The sequence below is a fragment of the Bos javanicus genome, chromosome 5 (assembly GCF_032452875.1).
Source record: "Bos javanicus breed banteng chromosome 5, ARS-OSU_banteng_1.0, whole genome shotgun sequence".
Classification (NCBI taxonomy): Eukaryota; Metazoa; Chordata; class Mammalia; order Artiodactyla; family Bovidae; genus Bos; species Bos javanicus.
Genome location: NC_083872.1, coordinates 83,996,357 through 84,011,119, shown reverse-complemented (window position 1 = coordinate 84,011,119; position 14,763 = coordinate 83,996,357). Strand labels below are relative to the sequence as shown.

Genomic DNA, 14,763 nt, shown 5'->3' with positions numbered 1-14,763 from the left:
TAATACAATTATGTAAAGTTTAAAAATTAAATAAAATTAAAAAAAAAAAGAAACTATGAGTACAATTGAGAACTTCATGTGTGTTGGCCTTGATTTAAAAAAACTATTAGGGAAAAAAAAATGAAAACACTGGACACCCAGTAGGAAGACAAAATGTAGAGCAATATAAAGACTGACTGGTTTCTGCTATTCATCAGTCTTTTTTATTACAGTAAAATACCAGAATATATTAAATGTGAATAACCCATAGATGTTGGACATCTGTTAACGTCCTCTTTTTCCTGTCTATTCAAATGATTTGAATTTAGAAAATAATTGCAATATATATCATATATAGGGCTTCCTTGGTGGCTCAGGAATAAGGAATCTGCCTGCAATGCAGGAGCTGCAGGAGATGTGAGTTGTTTCCTAGGTCAGGAGGATTCCCTGGAGGAGAGCATGGCAACCCACTCCAGTATTCTTGCCTGGAAAATTTCATGGACAGAGGGGACTGGCAGGCTACAGTCCACAGGTTGCACAGAGTTGGACATTACTGAAGAGGCTTTAACACCCACACACGCATATTATATATATAATATGCATATGCACATGCTCAGCCATGTCCAGCTCTTGCCTCAAAAAAATCTTACTTTTTTTGAAAATCAGTTTTTTTTTTTAAAAAGAGAATTTTTTTTTCCAGGAAGTCAGGGAGGTCTGCAGCAAATAAAAGGTTTTTTGTTTCTTTATTCAACCACAGTTGGTTGCCAGCTGCCATGAGGATTTGCTGCCTCTGGGACAATGACCCTACCCACGTTCGTGGAGCTTCCCCAGGAGCTGGCAGCTCAGCCTCCCACTCCCCGCGAGGCTTGTTATCATGCTCCTGTGTGTGTCTGGGTCTTCTGTAATGTGGACCTGCTGTCCACTAGGTGACAAACCAAAACCTTCACAAATGCACACTAGGGCTTGCAAATTAAAATTTCATCCTGGTCTTACACATAGCAAAGTTATTTTTAAATCTAAGTGACACATGCTGGACAACAAACCCCAGGTTCTAGCTTTCATTCTACTTTTGCAGTTAAACACATGTGGCCAAAATTTCAAGGTGGCCAGGGCTCCAAGATCAAATCCATTTTCAATCAAATGGATTTCATCACTTACCATGTCAAATGTAAAAAGGGCACAGAAGGAAAAGGAGATTAATACAAGCTTTCCTGTAGCTTTTAATACTCATTTAGGAATGATCCCTAATGATGAACAGCTATGGCCACCAACTCTATCTCCCACCAGCCTCTCTATCACACCTCCAGTGCTGAAATCCCTGCAGGATTCTTTCCTCCCTACTCTGGGAGCTTCCCTTGCAAAATCATACCCAGCTTTCCCTACAACTTCTAGCTCAGGTCCAGCCTAAAAAAATGGAGACTCTGCCCCTGGGGTGCTATGCCTGGAAGAACTGTCCCCATCTGTCCATAGGGAAAAAGGAAAAGTTCTGTTCTCTGTATAATGTAGTAGGTAAAAGTGACGGGTTATAGTGGTACTGTGGGAAATCTTTTATTCATGTGCATTCAGAGCTATAATATAAACCAGTATCCAAACAGGATTTATGACAGAACAGGGTTTCTCAGTCTTAATACTATTGACATTTGTGCTGTGTTCAGTTGTGCCCAACTCTTTGCGACCACATGGATTGGAGCCATCAGGCTCCTCTGTCCATGGAATTTTCCAGGCAAGAAAGAATACTGGATTGGGTTGCCATTTCCTCTTCTAGAGGATCTTCCTGACCCAGGGATCGAACCCACTTCTGCTGCATCTTCTGCACTGGCAGATGGATTGTTTACCACTGTACATTGGCACAGGGGGCTGGAAAATTCTTTGCTGTGGGGACTGTCTTGCGCATTGCAGGATACTTAGTAGCATCTCTGGTCCCTACCCTCTAAATGCCAGTAGGACTCTTCCCAGAGTCATGGCCACCAGAAATGTCTCCAGACATTGCCAAGCATCCTCAGGCCAGGGGGACAGGTGAGAGCATTAACTCCAGTTGATAAACACATAAGAGAGAAGATTTATTTTTTAAGAAATTGCCTCAGAAGACAATATGCATAAAGAAAATCTAAGCACTCTTAGGGGAAAGGCAATATGGTAGGCAGAATTATAACAATCTCTAAATTTTGGCTAGGAAATAAATAATTTGTAGAGATTAATCCTTTAATTAGGAGGTGATAAAATTTAGAAGGCTGGAACATAGGCCTTGAATCAGAGATCTAAATTGATTTACTAGCTGTGATCTTACTGAATGGCTCTGTCCTTCAGTGTTTCTACCTATAATATGAGGATAGTTAGTAGCATTTTTCTATCCTTGAACATGCCTCAAGGCCTTCATTTATGCAGTTCCCTGAGTCTAGATGGCTTTTTCTTCCTCTTGGCCTGACTGGCCCCCTTTATCCTCCAAATCTCAGTGTAAATAATCCCTCCTCAGAAGGGCTTCTCTGATTGTCAACAGCCAGGCTCTCTTGTGATTACCTATCATAGCACCATACATAGTTCCATATTTTGCAACTTTGCTTCCCTCACTATTTTATAAATTCCATAATGTCCAGGATTATCTTTTATTCAATGGCTGGCCCATAATAGAGACTCAACAAATGTTGTTGTATGGATAAATGAATGAATACACAAGGTTTTCATAATTATTAATATATCACTGTCATCACTGAGGATCTGTACTGATTTGGCTTAATTTCTAATTTACAAAAACACTTCATTGTGTTAAATGTTAAGGTCAAAATATCACATTTAGTGAGAATATGTGAAACAATGACACCAGAATACCTGGCTGAGCATCTACAACAAGGCCTGGGGAACTGACAAAAGCCTGAAATTCGCAGACTTGCACAGAGCTGGACAGCCACATCCTGGGATGTGTGCGCCCATGTATGACCTGGAGGACCTCATTCTTGGCAAGTGGGCTCCCACGGCTCTCACACTGCACCTTAGAGCTTCTGGATGCTGAGTGGTGGACAAGCACCACTGATGCTCAGCTGCTGTGCTGGGTCAGCCTCCCTTATAAACTCTGGCAGGAGGAACACCAGTTTCTTTGTTGGTTTACTGACAAACCAATATTTTCCTCTTAAAATCAAACCACTGTTTCAGTATATTTGTTTTTTAAAAAAGGAAAAAAAAATTTTTTTTTTCCTTTTCATAAAGGGAATTAACCTTGAATACTCACTGGAAGGACTGATACTGAAACTGAAGTTCTAATAATTAGGCTATCTGATGCAAACAGCCCAATCATTGGAAAAGACCCTGATGCTGGGAAAGATTGAAGGCAGAAGGAGAAGAGGGCAACAGAGGATGAGATGGTTGGATGGCATCACATTCTATGGACATGAACTTGGGCAAACTCTGAGAAATGGTGAGGGATAGAGAGATGTGGCCTGCTGCAGTCCATGAGGTCACAAAGAGCTGGACACGACTTGGCAACTGAATAGCAACAGTAACAAGGCAGGAATACTACTGGCATTTAGAGGGTAGGGACCAGAGATGCTACTAAGTATCCTGCAATGCGCAAGACAGTCCCCACAGCAAAGAATTTTCCAGCCCCCTGTGCCAATGTACAGTGGTAAACAATCCATCTGCCAGTGCAGAAGATGCAGCAGAAGTGGGTTCGATCCCTGGGTCAGGAAGATCCTCTAGAAGAGGAAATGGCAACCCAATCCAGTATTCTTTCTTGCCTGGCCACTCTACTTGAGATCATGTTGTTAAAATACTTTTGCTAACAAGAAAGTAAATTTTTTAACATACTTGTTTTCATATTCGGTCAAGGAGAAAGAATGTTGAATTGAAGAAGTAACAAGTACTTAAGACAATAAATTGATGTTCAAGGTAGCCGAAAGATCCCAAGAGCGATTTAAATTTAGCCAGCTACTTAAACTAGGTCTACATCTTTGAAATAGCTGTCTGTGATTTTTTTGAATCATGGATAATGGCAAGAGAAGAGAAACATCTACAGACCTGAACTTGATATTATGATAAACTCTGCAAACTATGACAAATAAGATTAATGCTGATTCCCCCAGATAAGGGATGTCATTTAAAGGATAATGTGGGAAGGAGTCAGGATCAAAAGAAAGACAATATGGGTTCTGACTAACCTCAAATTGAGAATACTGGCAGATTTTACGTATCCAGGCTTTGGCAAGGAGGCATTAAGAAGTAGCCTCATGTCATATATTTTTTTTTAAAGACAGAGGAACATGGGCTAAATGGTAGTTTATTTAAGACAGATTTCTTTGTGGGTGAATGATGCACAAAACGTGCCTACAACAATCTGAAAGTTTGTTTTCAGTGGCTGCATGCCAAGGACTCTGTTCTTAGCATTGTCTCCATGTAACATTTCTAGCACCTTTTGTGAAAATCTTCTAGAGGCTGCAAAATTTATTCTGTTAAGAGCCACAAGACAAATATTTTAGGCCTTGTGGGTTACATATAGTCTCCAATGCATCTTTTCTTTAAAGGAAAAAAAAAACTTTAATGCAAATAAGTTTAACAAAAGCTACATATTAAATATGAAACTTTAAGACTGTCATTAAAAATACTCATTCTCTTTTTGCTGAGTTAACTTTCCCTCTTATTTTATTTATATGCCATTCTAAAGACACATAACAATATTTGAGACTATAAATAAAGTCAATGAATTCAGTTGCAAACATTCTTAGCCTGAGAGCTGTACAGAAACAAGTGACATTTGACATGTTTTTTTCTCAGATTTCCCCATGGGCCAAGTTTGCTAACCCCTGTTTTAGAGCTTATCAGACTTGACGATGACACGAGAGAGAATGAATATACTGCTTAACAGAATCACGATTCATTAGGACACCATGAGCTCATGGCACGTGAGCACTGGAAGGGACCTGAAACCTAGAGACCATCTGGTCAAGACGCCCCTCCTCTATTCACAGGGAAAACTGGGACAGCCTGGGGCTATGGGTTGGCAGAAATATATAAATATAAATGCATGGTTTTATACTTGAAATCCCAAACTCCCAATTACGTGACCACAGAATAGGCATTTATGGCTTGATAGCTGAACCACTGAAGAACAGCATTTTAACTGAGAGTCAGTCAAATATGGGTCAAGAGTGTGGTGTGACTGCAAATTGCACTATCCTGAAAATGATCACCCCATTCAACCTCTTGCCTTGGAGTGTTACATGACGAGTCATGGCCATAATACATAGGCAAGAATGAAGAGATTGGAGGTGTACAAGCCTGAGGAGGCATGTAATGGGATTTCAGAAACTGCAGAGCACAGTAAAGCTACACAAAGAGAGAACAAACTGGTTTGTGGTTTATAGGCCTGAACTGGGTACCCAGGAGGTCAGGGAGAAAAGAAGTCTGAGTGGTCTCTGCTCACAGTGCCTAGAGCTGCTGGCACATGGGAATGGAACATACACGTGCGTGCTTGCTCAGCCACGTCTGACTCTTTACGACACTATGGACTGTAGCCCACCAGGCTTCTGTGTTCATGGGATTTTCCAGGCACAAATACTAGAGTGAGTTGACATGCTTTCCTCCAGGGGATCTTCCCAACCCAGGGACCTGCCCTCCTTCAGGGGATCTTCCCATCCCAGGGATCAAACCTGCATCTCCTGTATCTCCTGCACTGGCAGGCGGATTCTTTATGACTGAGCCACCTTCAAAGCACAATGGAACATATGAATGTGTTTAACTCGCCCTTTAGGTCATAGAGAATGAAACATTCAGTCAGTAAAAGGGATTGTTCGTTTTTGTTGGGCTTCAAGCAATAGTGCGACATCATATGGTAAGAAGCAACTTGGGGAAAAATCCTCTATTGTTATGACTAAACAATGTCCTTCTGGATGGAAGGGAGGAAATCCATCCTTATGCTGTGTTTAACTCTTGCTTCCCTCACTTTCTCTGAGTCCAATTTTGCCTTTTGTATATATCACAGAGATTAAATCCATTCCTTTTTTATATATAGAACTCTTGAAATATCTAAACACTTCCTAAATCTCTGCTGCTTCTGGAAATAGATCACTAATTCCTTCTACAATTCATTAAATTTCACATATGCCCTAGTTTCCAAATTCCTGCCACATCCTAAGAGGACAATGTACAGTTTAAAAAATTTTTTGTATGTATGGTTACATTTGTTCCTTGCAGGAAAGAAAATATCATAAGCCCTATCTATCTATCTATCTATCTATCTATCTATCTATTACCTCCTTATCTCCCTGCCTGCCTCCCTTCCTTCCTTCCTCTCTGTTAGGACAAGCCATCTGAACAAAATCTAGGAAATTTACATAATATATACAAGACCTAAATCTAGAAAGCGACAGGTCAGGAATTATAACCAAGCCTTTTGAGTTCTAAACCCATGCTTTTCCATTCTTTGTTAATGGATGGATTCTTTTGTTAAAGGTAATACACTCTTAGTGAAAGGCTAAACAGTGGAAAGGGTCTTGCTTAGTGCAGTATGGTTTTGCAATATAGTAACAGCATTTTTAGCAGTATGTACCACAGAGTAAATCTGAAAAATTCTCATGATTAGAAATTATATAAAGAACAGGGTGAGAATACAAAATGTTGGATATGAGAATCCTTTCTCTAGTTTGAAACTTTTAGGTTCTTTTACCCTCCATTCTATTTCAACTCACCATGAAATTTTCAGAGCAACTTTCTAACTTCAGGGGAATCTTCCCAACCCTGGGGTTGAACCCTGGTCTCCTGCATTGCAGGTGGATTCTTTATCGAATGAGCCATCAGGGAAGCCTCAAGCTGTAATAACTTTAATCAACTAAACATAACTTCAGAATCATTGAGTTCATGCTGTCCTGGAGCCCCTTTTACAAACCTGTATTTGAAGCTGGTATTGTAGGTGAGCAGTTGTCCTTTTCGCACGTACTCAGGATTGAAGTTAAAGTCATCGTAGGAACTGCATTGCTACCTGAGAACACATAGCAGAGACAGGGTAAAGAGGTGAATATACAAGTGACAAGAAGTGAGCATAAATTACAAAGGCACACACATAAAAGGCACTATTACTCCAAATTAGCTGCCTTCCTAAAGGTTTTGGTTAAGTTAGTGTGGAACTCTGAATACAGTTTTGCCTACTGAAGCAATTTTATAAATAGAGAATAGGTTCTTGGACCAACCCACTAAAAGCCTTTTCTGTCTTTTTAAAGTGGCTGAGATAAAGTATTAATAATTCTGTAGGCGCTAACCACCCTGTATAACAAGTTTCCCATGGCCAAATGCATTCAGGGCTGTGACTTGGAAATGCCAGCAACACGGTCCCCCAGGGTCGTTGGCACCCCCATGAGCTCTCAGCCACTGATGCCCATGGCTGGAGGTGGCAGCTCTAACTGTAAAATGTGGGCTCCTGGGCACAGGGCATAAAGTATCTCAAGGAAGCGAGAATCATCTGCCAGATCCCTTTCCGGATCTTCCTTTTTGTCCTTAGTTCCCAAGGATCCATCTGCTTGCTGGCTTACCACCTACCTCCCTGGCCCAGATGTAACAGAAAATAGCAACCTTCTTCTTCACATAAAAAAGTTTCATAGTTTGCTGTTAGTAACAAAGTGAAGAGGTTCATTCCTCTCAAACCCATTTATTTTCCTTGATGAAGCCATCAAGGAAAGTCCAGAAGATACAGGGAGAGGATTTGGTTCACTTTTTTTTTTTTTCCCCTTTAAGCACATTTCGTTTATTGTCTTCTTGGTTGTTTAACCATTAAGTTGTATCTAACTCTTTGTGACCCCATGGACTGTAGCCTGCCAGGCTCCTCTGTCCAGGGGATTTCCCAGGCAAGAATGCTGGAGTGGGCTGCCATTTCCTCTTCCATCCGTTCATTTTCATACACTGAAAAAATATTCAAGTGCATTTCAGGGCAGCACCCCCGCAAGGTTAGCCTGGTTGTTTAATGAGGAGAGGGTGGAAATGGAGAATGGTGGCTGGAGTTCGGTCATGTGATGAGGAGAGGGACTAGGCCTGGGTTTGCTGCTGACACAAGCCCTGGAGATGAGAGAGCTGGGGTCTATGAGGAAGGAGGTCGCCGATTTCACCTCTGTCTCTCCCCGCACCCTGACTGGGGCAGCTTGGCAGGTATATCACTGGTGTAGTGTGAGTCAGGTGGTCAGAGAAAGAGAGGTGAGGTTCCTGAGTGTCCCTTATAGCCATTCCCTTAAATTAGTAAATATTTACTCACTTTGTGCTAGGCTCTGAGGGCTCAGAGTTGGGGCCTTGAAGAACCCACATTAGGGAACACAGAGACATACAGACATAGTTATAGCTGAATAAAGGAAGTGAAGTACAGGTGAAGTGAAGGAGTACATCAGGAGAGGGAGAAGGGAATTCTAAAAAGGAAAATACAAAGCTTTTCAGAAAAAGATCCATCTCGAGGAGATAGGATTTACATAGGTAGAGAGCAAAGGTTGCAGTTCCGGGAACAAGCTGTTATGAAAAGGAGCACCGCAAAGGCACAGACGAGGCAGAGCTTCCAGGCTAAGGATTTTAAACAAAGCATTCCACAGCCAGCCCAGGATCCAGCAAGGTTCTGAATGCATAAGACATAGAACCAGAGCCATGGTTGCAATGAATGACATGGACGAGCAGAAGAGAGGATGCCATCTGAAGCCATCTGGGAAGTTTCTACAGTTTTCTGGGAAGAGGAAAGGAGGTTGAGAGATAGGAGGCCAGCGCCGAGGAGAGGGAAGAGGGATAGCAGGGGAGACTCCGGACCCTCCACCTGGCAACACCACTTTCTCTCCAACTCCTTGGGCTCACCTAACATGTGGATTCCCCTGAACACTGTCAGATGGAGCCTCCTGCACCTAGAGAGTCAGATTCTACTGGTGCCAAAGGTGGGATCTGCATTGTGCTGAATTCCCAAGGCCATTGGCAAATTATCGGTCCCCTGCTCTCCCACGTGCCTGTGATGCTCCTGTCATTCACTCTAGAATCTCAACCTCCTCTTTGCTCCCTGACTCTTCACATTCCCTGAAGGGTTGTGTATTTATATACTCCCAATTTCACTTGCTCTCCAGATGTGTATCTTTGACAATTTCACTCAACTCTGGGAGAAAATAGTGTTTAATAACTGAAAGATAAACTTTATGCTATGTATCAACAGCCATAATATACAGAATTAGAAATTAAGCCAAAGCTCCATTATTTCGGCCACCTGATGCGAAGAACTGACTCATTGGAAAAGACCCTGGTGCTGGGAAAGATTACGGGCAGGAGAAGGGGGAGACAGAGGATAAGATGGTTGGATGTCATCACCAACTCAATGGACATGATTTTGAGCAAACTTTGGGAGTTAGTGAAGGACAGGGAAGCCTGGCGTGCTGCAGTCCATGGGGTCGCAAAGAGTTGGACATGACAGAGTGACTGAACAATGAACAACGTAAATATGAGTGATTTTCCAAAGAAATGGTATCACATACACACACTCTCTATGAAACAAAAAGCTCTCAGTCTTTGAAGAATCAAAAGTTTAACTTAGTTAGCTGGTTTTGAGTGCTAGATTTGTATAGCATTTACAAATGCTTTATTTAACAGTTTTCATATAAACGTATAATTATTTTTAGTGATGATCTTGACATTTTAGTTTCAGTGCTACTTATTTTGTAAAAAAAAGACATAAAAGACTTTAAAATATAATATTTCTAAGGAAAATATATCCATAATATAATGACACTAACCTACTTTTAAAACAACACAATTAAAATTATTTACTACAAGATTCATAAAACAATAATGACTATATACATTTGAATCCAGAAATTATGATGCCCAAGGGTCAGGCTTCCTGGACTTCCCTGGTGGCTCAGAGGTTAAAGCATCTGCCTGCAAAGCGGGAGACCTGGGTTCGATCTCTCGGTTGGGAAGATCCCCTGGAGAAGGAAATGGCTACCCACTCTAGTATTCTTGCCTGGAGAATCCCATGGACAGAGGAGCCTGGTGGGCTACAGTCCACGGGGTCACAAAGAGTCGGACACAACTGAACAACTTCACTCAAGGGTCAGACTTACTCTGTATTGAATAAATCAATATGATTAAGCCTAGTAAATACTTAAGACAAAGATTTTTGAGAATAGGAATTCACAGTTTAGTACAAGTGGAGTTTTGGGTGTATTTGTACAGATGAGGTTTTCCTATAAATATTTATACCTGTAAATCTCTGGATAAAGAAACATTTAAGGAAGAACAAGAAAGGTCATAGCAGAAAATGTACAATGTGGCTGTGAACAAAGACTACTACCTAGGTCTGAAATTCAGTCTCAAGTTTAATAACTTTCAACTTATGTATATGATGTTTCTATTCTATGCTTTGATCACTTAGACTCTAATAGATTTAAATGCCACTTAATTACCCCATATTTTAAAAGCACCACTAATTCAATCCTGCTTTTAAATTTGATGGTTTGAAGAAAGAGAGTGTTATTTTGTGGCTTCCCTTCCCTGCAATCCACAGGCAGTGGAATCACCCAGAGAAACCGTTAGCAAAGTGCAGTAACTATGATGTCCATCTAGCAAAACAGGAGAGTGAAACGAGAGTAAGAATGAAATTTAACCAAAACAACAAATGTAGGCAAAAGGGAAAAAAGAAATCATCAGGGAAAATAATACATAAAAAATCCAAAGTAAGACAGAAAGAATCACCCCTCACATCTCAAGAATCACAGTGAGTATAAATGGGGCATGGCTAACCAGTCAGACAACAAAAATAAATATCACACAGAAATTCTGACAGCCACAGACTCATGGACAGTCTTAATTCTGATAGTATTAATTACAATACTTTGAGCATTTATACTTTCCAATTATTCAAGTATAATATAATGTACTGTAAGAAAAATGTATGAAATAATGGTTGTGAATGATGCTGGATATTCTTGGGAGAGATAGCCCACAATGGGAAAAAGAGGAGGAAACAAGGAAAAGAATCTCAAAGCAGTTACCCTGAACTGAAATTGTCAACTGTCTCCTGGAGTACGTTGAAACTTCTGTTCTGAGACTGAGCTTATGTGATGCTTCTTGTACAAAGATTTTCCTAAATAGTATACACTGTCAGCTAACATACAGCCTATGGGTATTTCACACTCATGAGCTCTTAGTGAATAAGAAAATGTTTTCAAAGCAATGAAAGAAAACATTGCCTCCATTAGTGTTTATCTGTGATCCTCTTAACAAGCTATGTACAAGCTGTGCGTGTTCAGTCACTATGTCCAACTCTTTGCCATCCCATGGATTGCAGCCCACCAGGATCCTCTGTCCATGGGGTTTCCTAGGCAAGAATGCTGGAGTTGGTTGTCATTTCTTTCTCTAGGGATCATTGCAACCCAGGGATCAAACCTGCGAGTTCTGTAAGGATATTAACTGCATTACCTGTGATGGGAGTTCTGTTTTTCAGCCTATCCACCTCCATAGTGAAGTCATCCTTCAGAAAAAGGAACCCAATAATGGAAAACAGGTAGACAAGGATGAGGGCAAGAACTGCAGTTAGAATAATGGATCGGCCGTTCCGTGTGACACTTTTTATGACATTGAGCAGGGTCTCTTCTCTATATACCAAATCAAAAAGCTACAGGAAAAAAAAAGAAAAGAAAACAAAAGCAGGGAAAAAAATACAATGAAGCAACAAATACCAGGGTAATCACAAATACAAACGCAGCCATTTCAGTTTATCCATGAGAGAATAACAATATAAATAAGACCTTAAAAATGAACCAAGATAGGCATTTCTTCTCTAGTTGGAATGTATTAATAAACTGCTTTTCAATAAAGATAACTCTAACATAATATATAATGTGCATCTGTTGATTTCCTAACCAACAAAATATCAATTTTTTAAGACATGGAAATAGCACAGAAAATTCAAATTTGAATTTAGAATTATAATATTATAAGTAATCAACTTAGCTGCTTATTCCCTCTTTTTAATCTTTCTAATATTCTGCAGTTGCCTCTGGAATAAGTAAAATAGCTAATGTGAAAATGCTGAATTATGTTCACCTACGTGATGAATAATTGACAGATTCATTCAATGTATTGTTTAATTAAGGGATTAGAGGTGAGATGACAAGAATTCAATTTTATGAGCCCACTATAATATTAATAGAAAAAGTATGCAATTTAAAAATATTTGAGATGTGTAAACATCTTTCTTAGTTAAACAGGTAGAATGAGGGCAAAATCTATTACTTTAGTATATACTTGTGGAAACAAAAGTCTAATACACAGTGCTAATTCATTTCCTCTAATGGGTTACTATCTATTTTGTATTTAGTAGTAGAAAATCTATGCTCTAATTAAGAACCTAGGTATGTGTTTGCTATCTGTTGTCAACATTAAGGAAAATTTTACTTATTGTTATAATGTTGAAATTAAACATCAGAAAGTACCTGTTTATTATCAAAAGCTAGTTAAAAGCAATAAATTAACAGTTACTTTAAAGAAGGCATTAATAGCAGTATAGAAATGAATAGTATTTTTAACACTGGAATAATTGGCTTTGTCTTCTACTACCTGTGGGCAATGATTAGAATTTCTGAACTGGTTTAGATTATCAGTGTCACTCATCCTTTCAGAAACACCAGGGTTTTGTACACTGTTTTTCTAAGTGCTGAGGCTCATATGGTTACTTACCAATTTAACTGCAGCTGTGCAAATAATTGCTGTAAAGATATTAACTTGTTTGCTCACTTTAAGACACTGATATTTTATGATGGTCAAATATAAAAACATATGTTTAACTATTTGCTATCTGTTTATCTCAAGAGGGAGCTACAACATTTAGAAATAAAGTCCATATTCTTCCATAAAGACAAATTAAGCAATGCTTATTCAGCTTCCAAATTATTGACCCAGCTTATTTAACTGATTTAAACATTTAGTTGACAGAAAGGAGATTTTTTCCTCAGTTGAACAGTGGCTGAAAGAAAAGGTCTGGCAAAATATCCAGTTCATTTCTGGATAGTTTCTGAAAGTTTCTAGTTTTCAGAAGCCGATGGGATGCTTGCTAAAAAATACATATTTTGGGACCCCATTCCATATGTATGGAATCAGAAGTTTGAGAAGGCAAAGGTATTGACATTAGACAGATGAATGGTTCCTTCTATTTCTGAAAGAAAAATCTAGAGTGTGGTTTTTATTACTGGTTAAAGGATGCCCGGGCATTTGTGGACATAACTGAGAGTGCATATTCATATATTTTTTAAATATAAAATATTTAAAAATACATTGAAATACTATTTTAGCACTATATTCAATAAAATGTCCTTCTAGTACTCTAAACATGAAAATGAAATATATCCTTTTATAATCAACCCAATGAAGACAAATTAGCATCAGTGTTGTACAATTTGAAAGATGAAAGATGAGGAAAATGCAAAAAGAAAATAAGACTAACACAAATTAAAAGTAACATTACTACTAACAACTCATATAATAATTCAAATATACCTTTATTTTGTCAAAAACCTTTCCTTCAATAATGCAGAGTTACATACATCATTTCACATGCTTTTCATATTATTTCTTTAATGGGTCTTGATATTATTAGTCTCTCATACTAAACCTATCCATTTTATAAACAGGGAGGTGTTTTTTATAAAAACACTGTCATAAATTTTACATATTACAGTCAGGGAAAGGTTCTGGGTATAACCTTTTATATCATATATAATACATGATATAACTTGTTTATTAAATATCATAGGCAGATTTTTTTAAATGGAAGTTTTATGGTGAATCAGAGCAGAGAAGATATTCATTTGCATCCCTGGATTAGAAAAAAAAAATCTACTTTTGATTGCTGAATACTAATCTAACTTAACTGCCTAGAATATAATTTTGTATCCTTATGTTGATAAGGGACAAATCCACTCTTCACTGCGGCTCTTTCCATTGCTTTAGGGTAAATGAAAATGTAGCATCTTATTGAATCCTCCTACATGGCTGTTCTGGATAACAGGGCAGCAGGAGACTATGGATTTGCCTCTCATGATGTAAGCAAATCAGTCAAGATAATGTTTTTAGATCTTCAGCTTGTTCATTAGGAATTATTTTACTGGGTAGTGCTCTCCTCTGTACATCAGTTGTGAGCTAAAGATATAAAAAAATTGCTCTTATGGCATCATGATGCTAACCTGGTAATGCTCTACTGTTCAAAATATCATATACTTGTATTGACTCCTCTCCTGGCTTATGGCTAGAGAGCATATACATAGGAAGGAAAACTGATAATCAACAAAAAAACAAAACCAAAACCAAAATCCAACTTTAGAAAAAATCTGCAAGTCCATCCAATGAATAGACATATGTAAATAAGTTTAACAACAATGCCATGTTAAATCTGAAACTGTAAGACTGTCCTTAAAACAACTCATTGTCTTTTTGCTAACTGTTAGCTTTCCCTCTCAGTTTATTTATATGCCATTCTAAAGATAAACAAAATACTTGGGATTATAAATAAATACAATGAATTCAGTATCAAGAAAATAAATCCCTCTTCTTGGTCAAGAATCTCTAAGCTAATATGATGTGGCTAAAACCCAAAGCAGCCTGGGTCAAGAGCTGGGTCTCAGAGAGTACATAAAGAATCGCACCACCTATGTAGTATCTCAGAGAAAAAGACTAAAAATAATAATAATGCATGATTTTCCTAGGCAAGTCTAAAAATAACATAATTTGTCCTCAATGCCAGACTCTGCTTAAAAAAATCAAAGAGAGAAGCATAAGAAGCAGCAGCATTGTGTATGT

At 38.7% G+C, this 14,763-nt stretch overlaps 1 protein-coding gene across 1 annotated transcript in view; it reads right to left on the bottom strand.

Annotated features, from left to right (window-relative positions):
- The window catches only part of ITPR2 (inositol 1,4,5-trisphosphate receptor type 2), a 588,791-nt gene that overhangs the window by 84,729 nt on the left and 489,299 nt on the right, over positions 1-14,763 (bottom strand). Inside the window, exons 51-52 of the mRNA XM_061417572.1 lie at positions 11,389-11,584; positions 6,851-6,943 (exon numbers count right to left, since the gene is read on the bottom strand). Coding sequence (XP_061273556.1) covers positions 6,851-6,943; positions 11,389-11,584 — 289 coding nt within the window. The remainder of the gene's footprint in view (positions 1-6,850; positions 6,944-11,388; positions 11,585-14,763) is intronic.